The sequence below is a fragment of the Colobus angolensis genome, unplaced genomic scaffold (assembly GCF_000951035.1).
Source record: "Colobus angolensis palliatus isolate OR3802 unplaced genomic scaffold, Cang.pa_1.0 Scaffold65, whole genome shotgun sequence".
In the NCBI taxonomy this organism is placed as follows: Eukaryota; Metazoa; Chordata; class Mammalia; order Primates; family Cercopithecidae; genus Colobus; species Colobus angolensis.
This window is the reverse complement of record NW_012120154.1, coordinates 4,129,884-4,153,289: the sequence shown is the minus strand read 5'-3', so window position 1 is coordinate 4,153,289 and position 23,406 is coordinate 4,129,884. Positions and strand designations below refer to the sequence as shown.

The 23,406-nt window shown below is 56.8% G+C and overlaps 2 protein-coding genes across 3 annotated transcripts in view; both read right to left on the bottom strand.

Moving 5' to 3' along the window:
- Positions 1-274: 274 nt before the first annotated feature.
- Positions 275-18,409, bottom strand: MFNG (MFNG O-fucosylpeptide 3-beta-N-acetylglucosaminyltransferase). Of its 2 annotated transcripts, XM_011964278.1 has the most exons (8): positions 17,782-18,409; positions 11,816-11,864; positions 11,298-11,400; positions 10,448-10,601; positions 8,127-8,212; positions 5,815-5,980; positions 3,638-3,723; positions 275-1,233 (listed from the first exon to the last, which is right to left on the bottom strand). In XM_011964278.1, exons 1-8 carry the CDS (start codon positions 18,034-18,036, stop codon positions 1,167-1,169), a joined length of 966 nt encoding a protein of 321 aa, XP_011819668.1. In that variant the 5' UTR covers positions 18,037-18,409; the 3' UTR covers positions 275-1,166. The 2 variants fall into 2 exon arrangements, with proteins under 2 accessions (XP_011819668.1, XP_011819669.1); XM_011964279.1 differs by lacking the exon at positions 11,816-11,864 and having other exon boundaries at positions 17,775-18,409.
- A 3,809-nt stretch (positions 18,410-22,218) lies between these two features.
- Positions 22,219-23,406, bottom strand: part of CARD10 (caspase recruitment domain family, member 10) — a 31,655-nt gene continuing 30,467 nt past the window's right edge. The window contains exon 21 of the mRNA XM_011925686.1: positions 22,219-23,250. Within this exon, the coding sequence (XP_011781076.1) occupies positions 23,016-23,250 (235 nt within the window). The 3' untranslated portion in view covers positions 22,219-23,015. The remainder of the gene's footprint in view (positions 23,251-23,406) is intronic.

The following is a 23,406-nucleotide window of genomic DNA, read 5'->3' as shown; positions in this document are numbered from 1 at the left end:
TGTACATCTTTATGCACAGACACATGTAGAAGGTACATGCCACACACACACACACCCCTGTGCACCGCCTCACACACCATGACTCACAAACACACTAGTAACAATCACCATCCACTGCGCCCTTCCTTTCTCTGTGCCAGGCTCTGTAACATGGTCTTTGCATGCATCATATCACACCACCAAAAGTGACCGCCATCTGCACTGTGATAGATAAAGACCCTACCCCCGTCAGGAACACTTTGGCTGCATGTAACAGAAAACTGGACCAAGAGAGACTTAAACAAATAAGCATTTAATTTTCGTACAGAACCAGATGCTGGAGGGAATAGCTGGGATGATTGTCTTGGCCTTTCCTTCATGGTAGCAAGGTGGCTGCCCCAGATCCAGCCATCACACCCACATTCACAGCAGGAAGATGGGGAGTGGGCTGCAAAACCTTCCCCAGAAATGCCTCTATTGGATTTGCTTAGTTCCCTCTGGCCAGAGCTGGTCCCACGGTAGCCTCTAACAGCAAGGGAGGCTGGGAAATGAGCAAAAAGGATCATCACGATTGGCTGGGACCCACTATGCTGCATCATCTGGGTCCCAGCATGCTGAGGATCCAAACCAAATCTGGTCCTGTTAGCAAGGGGTGGGGAGCAAGGAGCTTTGGGAGACTGGTTGGCAACAACAGCAGGTGCTTCAGACCCTGGGTTCTGCCATCATTCCCATATCCCTTTAGGAACTCAGGACCCAGGCAAGGGAGGCAGGAGTGGGCGGCCCAGTGCTTGAGCCCCAGGGGAATGACTGAGAGACATGAGCCAGGGCCAAGGACCAGACCCCACCCAGAGGCCACGTCACTGCCTAAAGGGTTAGGACCCCTGAGCCCCAGGCCAGCTCAAGTGCCCCCTGCCCTTTTTCAGTTCAGCCTCCTGAGGGAGTCTAGCCCCTGGAGCTTCTCTGGACATCACCTGATCCACCTGGTCCCCTGGGCTGTCTAACTCACCTCCCAGGGGCCTGGGTGCCTTCAGTGCCAATTGTCACCCAGATCCTGGGCTTGCCAACTACCCAAAGGCCCTGCCAGGGACTGCCTATCACAAAACACTTGCCAGGGACCCTCAGTGCCACCTTGTGAGCCAAGGCACACCCAGAAGCCTCTGCCCAACCTTTGCCCAGCAGTTCAGGATTCATCGGGCACCCAGCTGGGGACACCAGGGTGTATCTGGGTAGAGGAGACAATGGAGGGAGCGAAACCTGCAGAGAAACCAGAAAAGGACAGGATGGTCACCCCCACTTCTGCTCTCAGCCCACTCTCCTAGGTGGACACATGCTACAGAAACGGTTTGGAGCAGGGTTTCTCTATCTCAACACCACTAACACTTAGGGCCAGAGAATTCTTTGTTGTGGAGCCATCCTGTGCATTGCGAGATATTTAACAGCATTCTTGGGCTCTACCCACAAGATTCCAGTAGCATCTTCACGAATTGTAATAATCAAAAATGTCTCCGACATTGCCAGATGTCCCCTAGGAGACAAATCACCCCCACTTGAGAACTGCTGGTTTGGAGAAACTTCAAAAGCCAGAGAAGCCATAAAGAGACCTCAGCTGAGGCCAATCATCTGACCATCTAAGTGGCTCCAGACCCATTTGACAGTAATCTATGGCTTCCAAAATCTTCGGGCTTTGAGGAAATTTAACAGCAATTCTTAAAGCTCTTGTCAGTATAGCGATGGCTTACACACTTCTGCTGACGGGAGCTCATTCTATTAGAAGGCAGCTTCATTCATCGGAATTTTGAATTTTTGTTCCTATATCGAGCCAAATTCTGTCTCCTTGTAATATCCAACTTGTTCAACGCAGCCTTGGCCGCAAGGGCCCTGAGCATCGTGGGAGCCCTCTGCCCCGGGACAGGCAGCACTGCAGCATGTCAGGGCCAGGGGCCCTGGTTCCCCCAAGCATCGCAAGCATCCAGACAGAGCCTACAAAGGCCTTGGAGAGGCCCCCTGCCACGTCCCCAACCAAATCTGACACCATTCCTTCCTCTTCTCCACATTCTGGTCACACAGGCTCCCTTTCCTACCTTGAGCAGGTCAAGGCCTGTCTCCTGCCATCAGGTTTTTGCATATGCTGTCCCCTCTGCGGGAGCGATCTGCCACCTGCTCTTCTCCTAGCGAACTCCTGCTAGCCCTCCAGGTCCTTCACGTTACCTCCTCAGAGAAGCCTTCCCCGGCCAGTCACTACTCCCCAGTCAGTATCAAGGCTCTGGCTTACTCTCCCATAACAGCCTGTACTTGCATACTCACCCTCATCCCCTACACACACAGTCTCCCGGACTCCCCGTCCCCCAGGACTCCCTCTGGATAAGTCTCTGTCACTCAAGTGAACCCAGAGTTCACCCATCCCCTCCTCTACTCATTACCTCCCTCAGTCCCTGCTCAGTCCCCAAAGGTAGGATCAGGCCTCCTTCCCCAGTTTCCAGACCCACTGCATGTCACTACAGGGAGCAGAAATGGAAATAGAAGGGCTGGGGCCAGTCCAGCTGCCCAGAGATGGAACAGACTGCCACAGGAGGGAGGAGCTCCCCACGGCTGGAGGCATGCAAGGTGAAGCCAGCCCATTAGTTGATAGAGATGCTGGGAGGGGGTCAAGCATCAGTTCTGGGGTTGGACTGATGGACCCAGAGTCCATGTGTCCCCTCCCCCCACTCCTCTCCACCCCCATCCCACCACCCCTGGCCAGAATCACAAGCCATAGCTGGGCCGGGGGCAGCGGCTCATGCCTGTAATCCCAGCACTTTGGGAGGTCGAGGCAGGCGGATCACTTGAGGTCAGGAGTTAGAAACCAGCCTGGCCAACACGGTGAAACCCCGCCTCCACTAAAAACACAAAAACTAGCCAGGCATGGTGGCGGCGCCTGTAATCCCAGCTACTCGGGAGGCCAAGGCAGGAGAATCGCTTGAACCCGGGAGGTAGAGATTGCAGTGAGTCGAGATTGTGCCACTGCACTCCAGCCTGGGCGACAGAGCGAGACTCCATCGAATCCATCTCAAAAGAAAAAGAAAAAAAAAACCAGCCATGGCTGGCAGGTGCTGGTGTGTGGAAAGGAAGCTGCATATCACAGGCTATGTTCCAAGACTGCTCTAGACCAGTCAGGAGTGAATTTGGGTGGCCCATCTCCCCGTGGCCAGTTCTGGGCAGAACTGGAAGGCATTATTCCAACCCTTTACCTACCTAAAAGAAGCATTTAAGAGTATCAAAGAAACAATAAGTCCAAAAGAGATAAAATAAAAATCCCCCATTAGAACCTGAAGTTCCACCATGAGAGCATTGCCTGTGCTCAGGGAAGGCATTTCAGCCTTCCAGGGACTCCTGAAGAACCCAGAGGACTGGGGCTGGGAGAGCTCTTCAGATCCACGATGGCCAGCATCCAGGTGTTACTAATGGGAGACTGAGTCCCAGAGAGGGCAAGACACTTGCCCAAGGTCACACAGCAAGCCAGTGGCAGGGTCAGAAACTGAAATCCACTCCGTCCACTCCAAGCTCTGTGCTGTCAGCCACCAAAACCTGTCCAACTCCGCTCCCTCCCAGCTCCCCCATGTTTGGATGCCTGGACTCAGCCCCCACTCCTCCCATGCAAGGTTCCAGCCCTCAGACCCACCTGGAGGGGTCCTCCTCCGGGGAGAAGGGGCCCTGTAGCTTAATGACGTTGAGTTTCCCCTCAAAGACACCGTAGCTGAGGGTGACCTGGGCAGGGAGATGAAAGAGTGAGTGTTGGGGTGTCACACTGGGGATCCCCACAAGGGGGCAGCATCCTGGCACAGGTGGAGGAGGGTGTGTAAGCTGCAGGGAAAGCTGCCCCGGAACCTGAAATTCCCCACTGGTGGTGGGAGCCCACCCCACGCCCCAAGGCACTTCACAGCTGGAAAAGCACTGCCATGCCTTTAATCCCATTTGCTCCCTCGAGGGTTGAGCTCCCCTGAGAGGCTGGAACAATACCGCACCTACAGATTTGGAAACTGAGGCTCAACAGGAAAAGGCACCTTTCCAGTAAGCTGCATGCCTGGACTAGAATGGAGGTTTTCTGAGACTCACTGGAGGGCCTTGGCACATCCCTCTTCACCCGGAGCCTGTACTGACTGCACCAGGCAGTGACAACATAGATCATGATTTCAGCTCAGAGGCTGCAGAGCACAGTGGTTAAAGACTGTGGGCATAGGGACCACCCAGCTACGGTTCCAGTGCCCCTCTGCCCCATATTAGCTGTGTGCCGTGGTCAGTTCAGCTCGCTGGGTCTCATTTTCTCCATCTATAGAATGGGGATCATGTTAGTACTGACCTCGTGTGAATATTGTGAGGAAACAGAGAGTTAAAGAAGGGTGGCTGGGCTCGGTGGCTCATGTCTGTAATCCCAGACCTTTGGATGGTGAGGCAGGTGGATTACTTGAGGTCAGGAGTTCGAGACCAGCCTGGCCAACATGGTGAAACCCTGTCTCTACTAAAAATACAAAAAATAGCCCGGCATGGTGGTGGGTGCCTGTAGTCCCAGCTACTCAGGAGGCTGAGGCAGGAGAATCACTTGAACCCAGGAGGTGGAAGTTGCAGTGAGCCAAAATCGTGCCATTACATTCTAGCCTGGGCAACAGAGCGAGACTCCATCTCAAAAAAAAAAAAAAAAAAAAAAAGAGGAAGAGAAAGCCCCCAGCGTGGTGCCTGGCATTGTGGGTACTCAGGATACCCTAACCATTAGAGTGCTCTGGTGTGGGCTGCCTCAAATCTGCCTCCTTTTCCTGGCTTCAGGCCCTGCCATCCTAATGGGACCAACCTCACATCCCAGTTCCAGGCCTGGCCAATCAACACTAACGCCAGGTGCTGGTAGGAGATGGGTCACGTGACCCAAGCTAAGTTGTCAGACCCATGAATGTCAGCCCTGGGATCTGAAGGAAGGAGGTGCTCTCCTCCGATGGTGGGGGGAAAGCTGGGGCTGCCATCTTGCCAACATGAAGGCTGAGCCCGCTTGAGGACGAGCCAACTTGGGGAAGAGCGGACTAGAGTGGCAAGAGTCTGGGAGGCCATCTGCACGCCTAGACCCCGCTGGACCTAGCCAGCCAGGCCCTCAGCTTCTCAGTTATGTGAGCCAACCATGTCCTTTTCAGGTTAGCCAGTCCATGTTGAGTTTCTGTCACATTGTTGGGCAGGAGATTCCAGGGACACTCCCAGCCAGGACCATCTACAGCGTCAGAGGGTAGCCTCTCTGAGGCAGAGCCAGTTGGACCTGTATTACCTGCCAGACAGTGGGATGGGGTCTCCCTTCTCCCCCAGCCTAATGTAATGCTGAGCATCCCCCCGAAGACCCATTCCATCCCGGTAACCTCAGGGTTGGCAGCAACAGCACTCAGCAATGGATAGGGGAGTTTTGATGAAGAAGGGGCTCCCAACAGGGAAATCAGAAAGGGCCAGCTGGGCTCCCTGGGAGGAACGTGGGGAGGATGGAAGACTGAGTAGAGGCAGCGGTGGGGAGCAGGGTGTTGGGAACCTGGAGACAGTCTCATCTCATCTGTTCAGGTCCTTCCGGCTGGCATTTGAGGACCAGATCAAAGAATTTCAGCTTCACAAATGCTAATCCTTGAGGGTTAGAGGTGAAGGGGTTGAGTCCCTGTGTACCCTTAGGGGGTCCTTCGCCACCCTAGGCCTCAGTTTCCCCATCAATAGGGAAGAGCCAAGCCCCATAATCTGGAGTTCCAGGTTTCTTTCAAACACCAGGAGGGAGGGTTGGGGAGACCTCATGTTCCTTTGGTTGCCCCTTCCCATTTGCCACCTGCCCCAAGGCCAGCTCACCTGTTCTGGGAGCTGCGCAGTCCTCAGCAGCTGCAGGGTCTCCAGGTGGGAGTGGAAGAGGGGGCTGGGCTGCAGGCGGCCACCCAGCTTGCACTCAATGATATAGCCCATGGTGCAGTCATCAGGCAGCCGGATGAGAGCAGATGTGCCCATGAAACGGGAGCCGCTGAGGGACAGAGCCAGACTGTAGACACTGGCCCAGGCCCTCCACACCCAAAGCCGTGGGCTACCCCATGAAGGCCCTCCCCTGGGACAAGCTGGCAGAGCAGAGCACCTGCCTCCTGCATACTGTATGACCTTGAGCAAGTTGGGAACCTTGGAGAGCCTCAGCCTCAGTCTCCTGTTCTATGAAATGGGGATGCTAATGGCCCTGTCTTCACGGGGCTGTTGTGAGGATTAAACGGGGAATGGGAAGGTGAGGCCCTTTATACATGTAGCCTTTTCTTCTCTCCCTGTCTTGTTATTCATTCATTCACTCATGTATTCATTGTTGGTGCCAGATACTATGCTAGGGCTGAGGATACAGAGATGAGAAAGAAACCGCTTCCTGCCCCCAATAGCAGTCCCTATTCGGGAGGGAGACAGAGCAGGGAGCGGGTCTTTCAAAGAGTGGTGCTAAGTCAGAGGGAAGCACGCTGCCTGGGGGTATAGGAAGAATCAGGCAGGCTTCCCAGAGGAGATGGTAGCTTTTTTGTGTGTTTGTTTGTTTGTTTGTTTGTTTTTGAGACAGAGTCTCCCTTCATTGCCCAGGCTGGAGTGCAGTGGTGCAATCTCGGCTCACTGCAACTTCCACCTCCCGGGTTTAAGCAATTCTCCTGCCTCAGCCTCCCGAGCCCGCCGCCACACCCGGCTAATTTTTGTATTTTTAGTAAAGACAGGGTTTCACCATGTTGGCCAGGCTGGTCTCGAACTCCCGACCTCAAGTGATTCACCCACCTCAACCTCCCAAAGTGCTGGGATTACAGGCATGAGCCACCTAAGCATTCTTGAAGGATGGGCTGGAGTCAGCCAGTACTGAGGGAAGAGAGGAACAGAGTCCCAGGCAAGGACTTCAACTGGCCACACACACCCCATTTATGCTGCTGCCCTGGATGTTTGGCCAAGGGGCAAATGGGTGCAGAAATCCAGCCTGTACTCCCCTCCCCAGCCTGCGAGCTCTCAAGCTGCACCTGCAGGATTTGGAGGAAGGGGGCTTTTTCTAATTCACACAAAGGTAATTTAGAGGTTGGCAGAAGCCTGGGTGGGGGCATCCCAGGCACAGGGATGACCCTGGTCATGTGTACACACACAGCTCTGTGGACATGCCTCAGGACAATGAGCCCGCTCTTGTCCTGGGGGGCCCCTCCCAGCCAGGCAAGGCAGGGCAGGCTTGGGTAGTAGCAAGGCTTGCAGACCTTGGAGCCAAACCCAGCAGCTGAGTGACCTTGAACCTGGCTGACCTCAGACTGGCTTAATCGCAGCGCCTCAGTTGCCTGAGATCTAGAAACGCAAGGCGAAGGCCGCCTTCTCCCTGAGCTTTGTTGTGATCCTGTTGATGGAGCACAGAGCTGGCTCAGAGTCAGCCCTCAATACAAGAGAGTGGCCGCTGATGGTGCTATTAATAATAACAACAGCCCGGAAAGACCTCCAGAGGCCAGGCCTTGCCACTTCTGGAATACCAGTGTCCCACCCCCACCCACACTGCGGCCTCCACTACCCCTGAGATTCCCTCATGATATTAGGAGTGATGTCATCTCCCTTAGATGGTATTACGAGTAATATCACAGGGTGTACACCCACTGTGATATTAGCAGTAACATCATCTCCCTTAGATGGCCCAGCGTAGTGTACATGGGGCTGACCCAGCTCAAATACCACCTCTTCCTGGAAGTCTTCCCTTCTGCCCTCAACCAGAAGGCCCTTCTCCCTCCTCTGAAAGCCCTTACATTTGGCCTTCACCTCCCCTACGGCACTGACCGGTCAGAAAAGGGCAGCAAATAGCACCTACCAGGGCCAGCCCAGACATTTTCTCATTTAACCCTTACCACACCACTGGCCATTGTATTATCAGGCCCATGGGCAGACGGAGGGACTGGGGCTCTTGGAGATGATATGACTCGCCTGTGTGTGGCAAGTCATGCACTCGGTCGCGCAGCCCCGAGGGCAGGTGACAGGTGGTTTGCTCACCACTAACTGCCGCACTGTGACACACATAAATGAGGAGCAGCTTCTCCTGAGCTCACTCTCAAAGCTCTTCCTGCTGCAAAGGCCCTCCGGTACCCCAGCCGCCACCCCCTCCCTGCCTTCCTGCCCACCTCGGGGTCTCTGCTTACCTGGCCCACGGAGCCATCTTCAAAGCCAGTTTGCGATTGATGCAGAAGCCAGCACCCCCGGTGGCGAACCAGAACTGTACCAGCCTCTGAGGGAGAGGAGGCCAAGGGGCAGAGTGAGCCTGGTGGGATTTGTGGGGGAAAGGGACAGCCAGGCCACCCTTCACCCCCAATCAGCATGACTCAAAAGCTCTTTATTTTGAATCTCACTAGAATCTTGCTACGGCCTGGCATTACTGTGCCCATTCTATAGATAAGAAAACAGAGGCCCGAAGTCACATAGTTAATTAGGAGTGATGAGGTCACTGATCAGACTCAAGTCCAGCTGGATTCCAGTTAAAGGGGACGAGTACTGGTTTACCCACTTGCCCCTTGGCCAGGCATCCAGGGCAGCGGCATTAATGGGGTGTGTGCAGTCAGTTGAAGTCCTTGCCTGGGACTCTGTTCCTCTCTCCCCTCAGCATTGGCTGACTCCAGCCCATCCTGCAAGACTCTGTTTAGGTGGCTCATGCCTGTAATCCCAGCACTTTCTTTGGGAGGCTGAGGTGGGTGAATCACTTGAGGTCAGGAGTTCGAGACCAGCCTGGCCAACATGGTGAAACCCTGTCTCTACTAAAAGGCCACTGTGCCCCTTTTCCCTGAGAAAGGTCTCTACCTCACTCCATGTGGCTTGGGAGGGGCTGCCAAACACGGCACCTGCTCTCCTGGGCCACAGAGGTGGGCCTAGGTTGACGGGGCCTGAGTATGCAGAGGAAAGATGTGGCTGGGAAACGAAGGTCAGGCTGTGTCCAATACGGATCACTAACACTTTCTTTCCTTTTTTTTTTTTTCAGAGACAGAGTCTTGCTCTGTTGCCCAGGCTCAAGTGTAAGTGCAGTGTTGCGATCTCGGCTCACTGCAGCCTCCACCTCCCGAGTTCAGGCAATTCTCCCACCTCCGCTTCCCAAGTAGCTGGGACTACAGGCGTGCATCACCACGCCCAACTAACTTTAGTATTTTTTAGTAGAGACGGGGTTTCACTATATGTTGGCTGGCCAGGTTGGTCTCAAACTCCTGACCTCAGGTGATCCATCTGCCTTGGCCTCCCAAAGTACTGGGATTACAGACATGAGCCACCGCGCCCGGCCTCAGATCACTAACACTTTCTAGTGTTGACTTCGTGCCAGGTCTCATTCCAAGGACTTGGATAGATGACCTCATTTCATTCTTTCTTCTATGTTCACAACCACTCTTTCAGTAGGGGCTGTTATTACCCATTTCACAGATTAGGAAACTGAGGCACAGAGAGGTGAGGTGACCTCATCAAGATCACAAAGCCAGGAGGTGGCAGGGCTACCGTGTAAACCCAGGGAGTCAGGCTCCAGCACGCAGTTCTCCACCCCAGAGGCAAATGGCTTAGGCAGAGGTCAGTGGCCAGTGGTGAAGTGGTATGGGAGCCTGGGGGACCCCCTGGCTCCCCTGGAATCACTCACACACAGAGCCCCAGGGCCCAGAAGAATTTAATTAAGGCTCAGAGACTGATTAGCTACTGATAATTAAGGTTTTATGTTTTCTGCTCTTGCTTTTTTTCTAATGAAGCAGATGGTGACCTGAGAAGGGAGGTTGAGCCCCGCTGTGTGCCCAGCTCCTGCACCAGGCACTGCCTCTAGAGAGGGACCTCCCGACCTGCCTTTTTCCTTAGGCCAAGGGAGCCCTGGGGCCTGGACCACTCTAACACCTGATATCCAGTGGGTCCTGGGGACAGGGAAAGAACCATGCAATATTTGGGACATACTTATACTAAAAAATTCCTCATTATTTATTTGAAAGTCAAGTTTAACTGGATGTAGTGGTTTTTCATTTATTTGTTTAATGAATCTGGCAACCCGAATCAGCATCCATCCAGTTCAGGAACTGAGGTGGGTATGGAGCCCCCTGTTGTGCCAGGTGTCAACTCTTCAGTCACAGGCTAGTGGAGGTGTCTGGAGAGAGAGGGTGCCCAAGGAGGGGAAGTTGGGGAAGGGTTCTGGGGCTCAGGCAGCAGTAATTGATCACCCAGCCCCGTAATATTCCAGCAATTTTTTTTTTTGAGATGGAGTCTTGCTCTACCACCCAGGTTGGAGTGCAATGTCGCCATCTCAGCTCACTGCAACCTCTGCCTCCCGGGTTCAAGCGATTCTCTCTCTCAGCCTCCCAAGAAGCTGGGACTACAGGTGCCAAACCCACATGGGGCCAAACCCAGAACCCAGAACCCCTCTCACCTCTCTAGCACACCCCCGCCCCTGGGACTGGCCCAGCCCTGGGACCAATGGGCCAAGAGGCAAAGGAGGAGGAGAGGGACTCACCGTGCGGTTGTGGGGCTGTGGCTCTGAGGCGTGGATGGGCCGGTTCAGGCTGGGCCTTCCCACGTAGACGTCGCTGGCCAGCGGGAAGGCTCTCAGCAGCTGCAGCAGCGCTTTTGGGTTCACATAGTTGTCATCGTCCACGTGGCAGAACCACCTGTAGGGATGAAACAGGGACAGTGAACTTGTTTCGGGGGGGGTGTTCCAAGCCAGGGTCCCTAAGCACCCCCACAGTCGGTCAACAGTGACAGAATGGGGGTAGGGGTGGGGGAGGCTGACATTTAAGGCATCTGCTTTGTGCCAAGTTGGATATTGTGTAAGCTCGTGAGGAGGGCACTCACTTCACAGTTGAGGACCAAGACTGAGAGGTTAAGACACTCGCCCTGGCCAGGTGTGGTGGCTCACGCCTGTAAGCCCAGCACTTTAGGAGGCCGAGATGGGTGAATCACCTGAGGTCAGGAGTTCGAGACCAGCCTGGCCAACATGATGAAACCCCGTCTCTGCTAAAATTACAAAAGTTAGCCAGGTGTGATGGTGGGCATCTGTCATCCCAGCTACTCGGGAGGCTGAGGCAGGAGAATCGCTTGAATCCAGGAGGTGGAGGTTTCAATGAGCCGAGACCGCACCATTGCACTCCAGCCTGGGCAACAAGAGTGAAATTAACTCCAAAAAAAAAAAGTCATTTTCCCAAGGTCACATATCCAATCCTGAATGGCAGCTGGACCCCCAGCTGGACTTCATCTGCCCACTGCCTGCTAGGGGAGTGGGGGCTGAAGTCAGATCCCAGGAGACCCACGGGTTATTTCCACTGGGCCCAGACCACACCTGTCCCCAGAGGCCCAGGAACACTCGCCTAAGCCCACTGGCCAAGAAGGTGTCGAACTCAGCAGCCATCTTGCAGGACAGAGCGGGGTGGCTGTGTTCCGCGGAACAGTTGGTGACCACAAGGTGGGACCCTGGAGAAGTGAGGAGGAGTCAGGGGACCCCGCCCAGCTCTCCCCTTCGCAGCCCTGAACACAGAATACAGAACAAGGCTGGACCACAGGGAGCCTGGAGCGGCCCACCCACTCCCATTTGATACATGGTAATACTGAGGCCCGGGGAAGGCAGACCTGCCCAGGACCACAGAGCTCGTGGACAGCAGGCTGGACTGGGACTCAGATGTCCAGGGCCTGGTCCAGCACAGCTTCTCCCCTACCCATGCCCACACCGGTTTCCAGGGAAGAGGCCCACTTCCCTCCTGGACAAAGGGGGATCCCCGCATGCCAAGGGTGGGCAGCCCATTTCCCGGAAACCCTCAGGCCAGGACACAGCCGCCCCAGCTTTCCTGGGCAACAGCTAAAGACCCCCACCCAGGCAAGGCAGAGTTACCCAGTCTCTCCTGGAGGCCTTTGTCTGGGCTGTCGGTGAAGACGAATGTCTAGGAAGGAGAAGAAGGGGTCAGGACTCACGTCGGCCCAAGCGACACCCCAGACCAATCCACAGCCCACCAACACCAGGCCCCAGATGGACTCTGTACTCCTCCAGTGACACACACACCCCTCTCATGGTCACACACTGCTTCAGGACAACATATAACACATACAACTCAGCCTTTGTAGACACACAGCCTCAGGGTGTACACAGCCCACAGTCTAAACACATACACTTGCCCCCTTTCCAGAGCAGCCACAGGGACCCAAACACAACCACACACCTGGGCAGCATCTCACCCTTTTCTATCACACACACACACACACACACACACAGCTGCACTCAGCTCCTCCACAGTCACGTAACACAACCTTAAACCCATTATCAGGACACAAACTGTATGTGAAAGGACCCACACCCACACCCTGGGACACCGCGCCACTAGGGAGACATCACACCTTCACAGCCACACAAACCCCCTGTGAAAGCCATCTCGGGGCCAGGCGCAATGGCTCAAGCCTGTAATCCCAGCACTTTGGGAGGCCAAGACGGTCGGATCATGAGGTCAGGAGATCGAGACCATCCTGGCTAACGCGGTGAAACCCCATCTCTACTAAAAAATACAAAAAACTAGCCAGGCGTGGTGGCGGGCGCCTGTAGTCCCAGCTACTCCGGAGGCTGAGGCAGGAGAATGGCGTAAACCCGGGAGGCGGAGCTTGCCGTGAGCTGAGATCTGGCCACTGCACTCCAGCCTGGGCGACAGAGCAAGACTCCGTCTCAAAAGAAAAAGAAAGAAAAAAAGAAAGCCATCTCGGAAATGCTGCCTCACAACCCAGTCCAGCTCTCCCAGATTGGACATGCACCTGCCCCCAGCGACCCTCAAACCTCACAAGGCTGGTGTTTTCATCTGTTCTCTTCCCAGACGGCAAAAAGGAGGCTGAGCGATGGACCAGGGCTGGCAAGTGCCAGGCTGACTTTTGAACCCACGGACCTCTCCCCACCGCCTCCCAGGCAGTGAAAGCTGCTCAGCCCCTACATAATCTAAACCCAAACTCTGAATGAGAGGTAGAGGAAGCACATGGATGCGACAAAGACAAGCCAGGCTCGGGACCAAGACAAGCCAGGCTGGGGACTGGTGTCCTTCCCACTTCACACCCAGCCCAACAGGGGCAGAGCTTCTCAGCTCCCCAAGTGGGTGCTCTCACCCAGTGAGCACCTCAAGGGCCTTCAAGGGCCTCCCCAGCCCTGGGACTGCCCGGCCCAGGACTCAGGAAAATTCTGGACCCTTTCCAAGTGCCCCACCTCTTTAAAGCCCCCAGAGTCTCTCTGCCCCCACTGGGGCCACACTCGTGGCTTAGCCCTGTCCTCCCTTGAAGCTCAGGGACTCCAACTGCAATGCTCCCCTCTGCTTACCCACAATCCCCTCCCTCCTTTCCAGGAATTAGCCCTTCAGATCAGAACAGTCCCCTCCTTAAGCCTCAGTTTACCCATCTACAAAAGGGGTAGATGGCTGTGAGTAGTAGCGGCTGTGAGAATAAAACAAGACTGTGTGTAAAAGAGCAAGGAAGAGTTGACAGTGAAGTCAGGCTCACCTACTTGTATTTCAGGGGAAACTGAGGCATAGGAGGCCAGGAGGCCAGGAGCCAGGTTTGACACAGGAAGGGGCAGGAGGGAGCCAGGCTGTCTCCCAAGACCCATGGCCACAGCCCTGCTTCTGAACCACTATCACCTCTCATTGGACTATTGCAAGACTCTGCCTCTTTCCTTCAGATATGTTTTCCTGCCAGGACCAGAATCGGATAACACCCACCTCCACCACTGGTCACTAACACCTTCCATGGCTCCCTGCCATCCTTGGGATAAAGACCAGGCTCCCTGTGGCCAGTGAGGGGCCACCTGGCCACCCTGCCTGATGTAGTCTGATCTCATTACTTCCTGCCCACTCTTGGGGCTTCTCTCTCTCTCTGTCTCTCTCTCTCTGGGTCACACACACACACACACACACACACACGCACAGGCCCACACCTCTGATCCTCTGCACATGCTGTGCCCACTTTCCACCCTCTACTCCCATCACCTCCCCTAGGAAGCCTTCCCTGACACCCCTCCAGCTATTTTAGGGGCCCCTGCTTTGTGTTCCTCAGCCCTCTGTTCCTCCTGTCACTAACAGCAGTTAGCAAAACTCCCTAGTTACAGAAATTTATCTCTCCATCTCTTCCACCAAACAATGACATCCTGGAGGCCACAGGCTTGGTCCAATTTGTCTCCTTGTTCCGGCACCTGGCTCTCCTCGGGAAGGCCTGGGCAGCGTCCACCCTCTGAGCCTCTCTCCCTGGGGTCTGTCTCCCACAGTCAGATTTAGCAAATGCTGGAGGTCTCCGGATTTCCGCAGGGGGAAATGGTGGTGGTCCAAGCCTAGGCCCTGGTCCGCTTCTCCATGAAGCCCACCCGTCAGTGACGCCATGCAGCCTCTCAGCTTTAAACACCATCAGGGAGCTGGAGACTCATGGACACCACCAGCCCTAGCCTCTCCCTGAGCTCCAAACTGTCAAATCCCCTGAAACCACGACGTCTCCTGGGGGCTTAACGCATCAAGACTGAGCCCCCGTGCTCCCCAAGACCTGCTCCTCCCTCTCACTGGTTGGAACCCAAAACCTCAGACTCTCTGCTCCTCCTCTCTTCCTCTCGCACCGCCCCCCCCCAACCCCCGAGCCTATCATCAGTTCGGCTCACCAGCCTCCAAATAGTCTGGGACGCTGCTCTTCCCTCCAGCCCGCCCCGGCCACCCAGGTCCCCTCCACTGGCCACTGTCGTCACCTGCTGCCTGCTTTGCCGCAGGCCCTCCTCCCTGGCCTCCCTGCTCTGTTCTGCTCCCCCTCCAAGACCGTTTTCAACACAGCCTCAAGGGACCCTATAAAAGAAGCCAGGCCTTTCCTGCCCTGCCCTCGGCAAACTTTTGCCACCAAACAGCCACCAGATAGTGAAGCACTCTCAAGCTTGGAGCATGGGCCAAATGGGCCGAGGACCGTTTCCGGGTGAAGATCTAGTAACCCGAATAAAGCAGAATAGGCACTTTGGGAGGCCAAGGCGAGCGGTTCACCTGAGGCCAGGAGTTCAAGACCAGCCTGGCCAATATGGCAACACCCTATCTCTACTAAAAATAGAAAAATTAGCCAGGCGTGGTGCACATGCCTGTAGTCCCAGCTATTCAGGAAGCTGAGGATCGCTTGAAACCAGGAGAAGGAGGTTGCAGTGAGCTGGGATCGTGCCACTGCACTCCAGCCTGGGCAACAGAGTGAGACTCTTTCTCAAAAAAAACAAAAAAACAAAAACCAAAACAAAACAAAACAAAAAACAGCAGCCGTGAGCAGAGTGAAGGAGGAGCCGGGAAGGGGAGTCCGGGTCCAGAGGGGGCGGGGGCACGGGAGAGGGCAGTGAGGCTGGTGCTTTCAGTCCCTGGGAATCGTAAGGTTGGCACAGAGCAAAGGGCAGAGTTTCCTCGGAGCCAAGGGCTGTATTTGACTTGTTTAAGGAGGAGATCTGACAATGGTGAAAACTTCACAGGCAGCCGCGGAAAACAAAGGGACATGCAGCCTGCTAGGGCAGGGGAGGGGTGGCCGGGGACCATCTGCTGCAGAGGAGGGGAGTTGTGGGGCTGCTGCCACGTCTCCCCCCAACGAGAGGACCATAGAGAGGAGAAACGCTCCCCTTGAGCACAAAACCCGCCTCCCCCAGCCCACCCCTCGGCCCAGGACAAAGGCTAGCACATGAGTCCCAGCCCCTGCCACAAGGCCCACCTGCCACCCGACTGCCCTTAACCAGCCAGGCAGGCGCCCAGCGCTGTAGTTAACCAGCTCAGGCCTGGTCCAGACACTCCTGCCCTGTGCAGACGGGGAAACTGTGGGCTGAAAGGGGAGGGCCTTGGCCGAGGTCACAGACAGAAGTGAGTCAAAGAGTGAGAGATGTGGGGTAGTGAGCGAGGGCCTCCCTGTCCTCCCACCTCCTCCTCTATCTCAGCATCCTTCCTTCTTTCAACTTCAAGGACAAGATTTCTAGAGTCTGCCCCTCGCCCCTTGGGCCCAGCTGAGTGGATTCATCTCCCACCTCGACTGAACCCTGCTCAGTGTTTGCACTATAAGGCGGGAAGATCACGGTCATCACAGCCGATCTCTGTGGGGCTTACTGTGAGGGCGAAACAAGCAACTCGCCTGATCTACAGCCCTGAGCGGCGGCAGAGCTGCCAGCACCCCCACTCCCACCCCACCGCCTGATTCGCACGTGGGATCGAGCTTGGGACAGGGAAAGGGTTGTTCTTGCCTGCCTCTCCTGGCCTGGTACTGCCAGGCACAGCCGCCCAGGCTGAAGGCCAAGGACCCTCTCCTGTAGCCCAGTGACCCAGGCCTCACAGGGCCCCCAAGTCTCAGCAGGGAAGAAAAGCACCCAGCCAGGAGCAAGGTTCTAGGTCCCACTGGGCTCTGCCCCCTCAGGCCTTCTGCGTGACACCACGCCAGCCAGCCCTTCCTCCTCTCTGGCCTCAGTTTCCTCATCCGGGGCAAGGGCACCACCGCAGTGATGGAGACAAGACAGGAAAGGGCCGTGGGCCACGTGAGGCCACGCTCCCGGGTACACAGACGCATAAACAGGAAGGCCTGCGGGAGGGCCCGCCTTGGCGGCTTCCGCAGGAAGAACCAGGATCTCCCCAAGATGAGAAGCTGTGTGGGGCCCAGAGAAGAGCTGGGGTGCTGGGGGCCAGCTGGGGAAGAGTTAATCCTGAGTATAAGGGCAGAAATCAGGGCAGGGTGCCCCTCCCCAGGAGGGCCTGGCCTCTGCCAGCCATCCTCTCCCCCTCCTTTTGGTCTTCCAGGAGGCCTCAACTATCTCCAAAGACTCAGTCACTTCCTCCCACTGAGCCAGCCGCCAAAGAGGGGACGGGTGTGTGTGTGTGTGTGTGTGTGTGTGTGTGTGTGTGTGTGTGTGTGTACCCGTTTTCCACCTCCCCCATCAACGGTCCCTAACACCCGACATCACTGACTTTGCTTAAGGAAGATACTGGATGCGAGGAGGGGAAAGGCTGGAAGGGACTTGGCTTGCCAGAGCCGTGCAGCCATGTGACAGACATGCCTCTTGTCACGCACATGTAGCACACTCCAGCTCCGTGCGTGTGAGCACGCGTACACACACACGCAATCCCACCTACTGCCTCACCGAGGCCTCCCGACCTACTGCCCACCACTGCCACAGGCACCACCCTTGTGGCATGTGCTCTCCTTCCCTGCCTCGGAAGGAGCCCACAGGAAGCCAATGCAGGAGACCAGACATGGCAGCCTCAGCACACCCAGGACAGCAGAGGCACAGCGGGAGGGGCTGTCGGGAAGCCCGAAGGGATGCCTCCCCCAAGAACAGACCCCACCTAGACATCCTCCCCACATCCTCCACCTTCAGAGCCTGGGCAGGACAGCACCTAGGGCCTGGGTGGAACAGCCTGGCCTGGGCACGGGTCAGGGTCAGGACCTCTTGGAAGCCTCCACCCCAGCTGCCCAACATCCACCATTACCCCCGATGCCAGGCTGGGCCTGGGTGGCTAGGAGTGAAGCCCTCACGGGAGCAGCTAGGAATAGAAGGACCCCCAGGAAGGACCCGGAAGCCTGGAGCAGGGGCCCAGCCTGGCCCCTAAAAGTGGTGGAGTGGTGGGACCTGGATGGACCTGGAGTCAGGACCAGTACAGGGCACAGGCAGGACCACAGGCAGGACTACAGGCAGCCCCTGAAGCCGGGAAGAAGGAGAGGGGAAGAGGATCCCAGATTAGGCAGGTAGCAGGTAGCATCTCCCATGAGGCAGTCAGGGAGTAGAGCCCAGTAGAAAGGCCTCTGAAAACCCCTTAGGCCAGGGGACACTCCCAGGGCCCAATGTCACCCACTTGTCACCTGTTCCCTGGTCCTGGAAACCCACGTGTCAAGCAGCAGCTCCAGGCGCAAGCGGTGGAAGGCCCGGGTCGTCTTCACTGCGATGAAAACATCGTGTAGCTGCAGCTCAGGGGGCCCCGGGCTCGGCTGGCTCAGCTCAGGGGTCTCCTGCACCCGCTGCGGGGACAGGTTCAAGTGGTACCGCAGACACAGGAGCCCCATGCACAGGAGGGTGAGGAGGGCTCCAGCCAGGCCCCGTGGGAGCCGGCACTGCATTGGTTGGCCCTGGGACCCCAGACAGCTCAGCCCCCAAATCCCAACCAGACAGGGAGGGGAAGCTGGTCAGGCAGGGGCTCCGGCAGAGGCAAAAGTCTGGCAGGCATCAGGGGCTGGCAAGGAGGGAAGAGGTAGGAGCTGAGGCTCTGGACCCAGAGGCTGAGCCATGGCAGCACGATCTCGACCGCCGCCAGCCCTCCACCTGCTCCCGCTGTCCGGCCTGCCGCAGCCTCCGGGACCGCCTGGCCCCGCCCCGCTCAGCCCGAGGGGCGGGGCCAGACGAAGGGAACCCCAGACAGACGCAGCTGAAAGGAGGCACCAGCAGAAGGGGCAGCCCCGGCTCTGCCAGCTGCTGCGGTGGGAGGAAGTCACAGCAAACCCTCCGTGCCTGGTGGAAGAGAGGGTCCTCCAGCACCGTCCACTCCTGCAGAGAGCTGTCAGCTTGGCCCATTCAACACTCATGACTTTGGTGTCCTGCTTCATCCAGCCCCCAACTTTTGCTCACTAGTTTCCTCTGGGATGCTCTCCCATCTTCCACCAGTCTCACCCACATTCCCCCCGCTAGGCTGAATTCTATCTGGACTTCAAAGCTTAAGGGTTCCCTTCTCCAGGAAGCCCTCCGTGATAACCTCTTAACCTTTGGGGCTCCCACAGTTGTTTGCTCAGTTCCTGTGGTCTTCACAACAGTGCTAGGACTGTCATTCCCAGTTTATAGCTGAGGACATATGGCACAAAGGTACAGAATGAGCAAAAACAATCCAGCAACTCAGCCGCAGAGCTGGTGGAACCCAGGTCTCTGGTCCTCCTCGGGTTCACAGGAGGTCCCCTGAGGGCACCTGTCCAGCTGTGCCCCAGCCCATACCTGACTTCACTCCGCAGTCTCTGGAGCTGCCTCTCTCCCAGCACCCAGCCAGTGGACAGACAGAGGGCCTTCTCCAGCCACCACCTCCATCATGTTTCACACAAGCTCACTCACACCTCCTCCCTCCTCCACTCAAAGCCTGCACTGGCTCCCATTTTCTTCAGAACAAAAGCCAAAAAGCACACAGCAGCCCACAAGGCCCTGCGTGAGCTGGCCCCCAAGTTACTCCCACCCCATCTACTGCTACTCCACTCCAGACCCCTGGGATCCCGGCTGGCCCAGGCATGCGGCCACCACAGGATCTTGGCACTTGCTGTTCCCACCTGGGCTCCTCCCTAGAGACCTGCACGTCTCACTCCCCCACTCCCTTCTGGTTTTTACACAAAGGTCACCATCTCTGTGAGGCCTTCCCTGACCACGTTGTTAACACTGCAACCCCTCGCCGCCTCCCCACGTTGTTAACACTGCAACCCCTCGCCGCCTCCCCACGTCATTAACACTGCAACCCCTCACCACCTCCTTCCCAGCCCCCTAGGCCTGTCCCTCCCAAGCCACTTCTTCACTGTTTTCTCCATCACGCTTTTCATCTTCCAACATTCTGTATGTTTAACTTATTTATTGTCAGTCCTCCTCATGAGAATATCAGGGCAGGATTTCTTTTTTGATCACTGAGTCCCTAATCCCCAGTGCCTAGAACAGTGCTTGGCAGAAAATAACTCAATCAATGTTAATTCAACACAATAAAGCACCAGGTGGCTGGCGAAGTGAACTGGCCCTGCCGGGCTCAACCCTGCGTGAGGACAGCTTGGGGAGAGGAAAGGAAAACCGACCCTTTGAATCACCCTCTCATGGGCCAGCCCCCAGCCAGGCCCCTTCACAGGCCATATTCTCAGAATGGTGATGATGCCAGCCTTGGTAATGATCCCAGGCTCTGTGCTCCACAGACCAGGTTCAAATCCCGACTGGGGGCTGGGCGCTGTGGCTCACGTCTGTAATCCCAGCACTTTGGGAGGCCAAGGCAGGCAGATCACTTGAGGTCGGGAGTTTAAGATGAGCCTGGCCAACGTGGTGAAACCCCGTCTCTACCCAAACTACAAAAATTAGCCAGGCATTGTGGCAGGCGCCTGTAATCCCAGCTAGTAGGGAGACTGAGGCAGGAGAACCACTTGAACCAGGGAGGCGGAGGTTGCAGGGAGCCGAGATGTCACCACTGCACTCCAGCCTGGGCAACAAGAGTAAAACTCCTTCTCAGAAAGAAAAAAAAAAAATCCCAACTGGGCCACTCACTGGCTGTGTAACTCTAGGCAAGTTACCTTCATCATTTCTAAAATGGGGACAAAAATATGACTTGGCAACGATTACAGGATGAGTGGGCTTCTCCACCTCATAGAAAGGGTAACAGGCAAAGGCAGCCAAGTCACAGGGCCCTGCATGTCCCCAGGCCAAGCATTGGGCCAGGCTCACTGTGGGGCAGGGGGAGGTTCATGTACCCAAATGCGCACAGCCCAGTTTCCATGCCCAGGGAGCCACAGACGTTGAGAGACAGCCACACAGATGCCCTCGTCCTGCCACAAGGCAGAACATGGCATGGCCCAGGAGAAGTCCCAAGGGCTGGGAGGAACTGGTGGTGGGCTTCATGGAGGTAGTATCTCAGCCAGGCTTCAAAGTTCAGGAAGATTCAGGCAGGGAGAGCAGCCCAGGCAGGGCTCAGATGAGCAGAGGAGCACAGCTAAGGGTAAATTGAAAGCCCACTGCCACCGCCTGAGGTAGGGAGGACGAGGCTGGGGGGATGGGAGGGTCAACACCTGGGAAGGCCTGGAGTGGAAAGGGGCATTGCCGCTGACTCCCATGCAGGGAGGCTGCCCTTCCCCCACAGCACCACCTTTGCCTCTCAGGGTCCAACTCTCCAGCCCCTACCCCAGTGGTGACAGACTGGCAGGCCTCAAGGTCCAGTCTGCACCTTGTTAAAGACACCCTGTCGTGGAGAGAGTGGGAAGAGCTGTTTCCCAAGCAATGGCTCAGCCCCAGCCACACATGCTCACCGAGCTGTGGCCAATCCATACCTCCATGCTCGCTCCACCATCCTGGCCTCCACTCCACGGGGTGGGGCCCTGGGCCCAGAGAGGTCACCCGAGTTGCCAGGGCCACCTGGCTGACCAGAGCTTTGGTTTTCAACCAAACTACAGTGCCCTGCGCAGCCTGTACTCCATCCTGGGAAAGCCTCTCTGGGTTCCCGGGACAGCCTGGGCCCACCATCCCCCCTGGCCTCCACACCCAAGCACCGTCATCCTGCGTGGTCCAGTCTCTGAGACCCTCACCACCTCTCCTCTACACCCACTCCTCGTCTCCTCCCGCTAAAGATGGAGCTGTGGCCCCCCAATCCCCTCTCAGCTTCTCCATTCCCTTCTCCACCCACCACCCCAAATCCCCAGCCCTGACCCCTTCTTAAGCATTTTTCTTGTCAAACATGGAGATCCAGACCCATCCCTGGAGGCCACAGAGCCCCTCCTTCCTGTCTGCTCCTCTCTCCTCCACTGCCCCTGTACCCCCCGCCCCCGTTGGCCTCAGCCCTCTCTGCGTCAACTCCCACAGCCTCCAGGGCACAGCTGAAGCTCCCCTGTGCTCCCAACTCCCCACCCCTGGACTTACCCTTCCCAACCTTATTTCCAACCGCATCCAAGGTGGCCAGATCCAACCCCTGTGCTGCCTCTGAGCTTCTGCCCTTGAGGCTGCCCTACGTAGTTAGTACACCCACGCCCCAAGCCCCAGGGGCCTGCCCAGGCTCCTCACTGTGGCTGAGGACAGTCACCTGCACTTGGACACATAGGTCCAATAAGTGGTTCTGGAAGGAAGGAATCCCAACTCCCAAGCTCAAGTGGCACCTCCTCCAGTAAGGCTGCCTGGATTGCTCCCAGTGGGAGCAACCATCCTCTCTCTAGTAGAGCCGTCTCAGGAACCCGCGTGCATACCGAGGATTTGCTCTTGAGCTCCTGGGCTCAGCAGCCAGGTCCCTTCAGTCGGAGGCCACACCCTGCCAGTTTTGGTGCCCCACTCCGGGGGACACTCCTCTGATGGTCAGCTGTGGGCAGGGCTGAGCACTGGGGTGGCCCATCTGTGGGGCCCTACTCTGGTCATTCAGGGGCAGGTAAGGTGACGCCAGCACAGATGGCAGACGGCCCTGGAAGAGGCAGGCGGGAAATCTGACCCTCCCAACGGGCAAGTGGGGACCTGAAAGGTGGCATCCGCCTGAGCTGGGAGACAAATGAGGAGAGTGGCGGGGGCCCAGGCCAGGGATGCAAGCGAGCAGAAGGCTACCAGCATCTATGACAAAAGTGTTTAATGTTCCATAATGTGCAGCTTCTGAGTGAAAAAGGCCCGTTAATCACCTACGGGCCGTACATTCTCATGACAGAGCAGCCGCCCTCCCTGGCCCCCCAAGAGGGAGGCATAGGCAGGGAGTGGGCACTGTAAGGCACAGTCCTGCGTGTGCACACCAGGAACGCACGCGTGTTAGTGCCCACATGAAACGGGGTGGGGCGTGACATTTACACAGGAGAGAACCACAGACACCCATGTGAGGAGACACGAGGGGTACAGGTGACCATGGGCAGGGAAGCCCCCAGTCCATGCACGGCTGAATCCATGAGGAACATGAGCTGGATGGCAGGAGTCATGCGGTAACAGGCTCGGGGCTCCTGGGAGCAGAACAGGCCCAGGTCCTCGGGAGATCTCGTGCCCAGGGCAGCGGGACAGACCTGAGCCTGCCCGTGAGAACTTGAGTGTGCAAACCTGTGCACAGGTGTGAGAACAGACTCCAGGGTGAGTGTTTAAGGAGAAGACACAGACACACATGTGAGACCCACTAGTGGGAATGTGGAGAGCCCGGGACATGTGGGGAGGCCCAGAGCAGCAAGTAGAGGGGAGTGGGCGCTCTGTCCCGGGGCTCCCGCAGGCTCGGCAGGGCCAGAGACAGTCTTAGGGGTGAGATGCCAGAGCCAAGGGCCCTGTGTCTGAGAGTCCAGGGGTCTAGGAAGGCTCAGGGTGGGAGGGCCCAGTTGCACCGCAGACACCAGGGTCCCCCCTGACTTGGGAAGGAGCTGCAGGTATCAGATGAGCCTCAGGCCTCACTGCTGCCGGGGCAGCCTCTACTGCTGCCACGCTCCACCCACACGAGGCGGGCCTGCTCCTGCAGGATGCGGCCGCGCACCACCTTGGCCAGCTCCTCTGCGTGGCCCCACTCGTGGGCGGGCACCTGCACCCAGGAGCAGGGCAGCCCCCAGAGCACCTGCTCTGAGCCACGGCACTGCCTCAGCAGCTCTGAGTCCCGCCAGCCTGGCCGGCCCAGCAGACCCCTGCCGAGAGAGAAGTGGGTGGTGGTCAAAGTGGGGGACCAAGACAGGCAGAGAGACAGGGAGAGAGGAACGGACAAAGGTGGAAGAGTCAGAGAGAGAAGACGGACAACCCAAGACAAGAGAGACACATGGCAGATGGAGATAGAGAGAGAGAGG

Excerpts from the sequence above, each read along its gene's own strand:
- MFNG (XM_011964278.1), bottom strand. The coding sequence starts at position 18,036 with ATGCAGTGCCGGCTCCCACGGGGCCTGGCTGGAGCCCTCCTCACCCTC. Across the intron at positions 5,981-8,126 it reads AAGATGGCTCCGTGGGCCAG|CGGCTCCCGTTTCATGGGCA; the intron begins GTAAGCAGAGAC and ends TCTGTCCCTCAG. Across the intron at positions 1,234-3,637 it reads CCGGAGGAGGACCCCTCCAG|GTTTCGCTCCCTCCATTGTC; the intron begins GTGGGTCTGAGG and ends GTTTCTCTGCAG.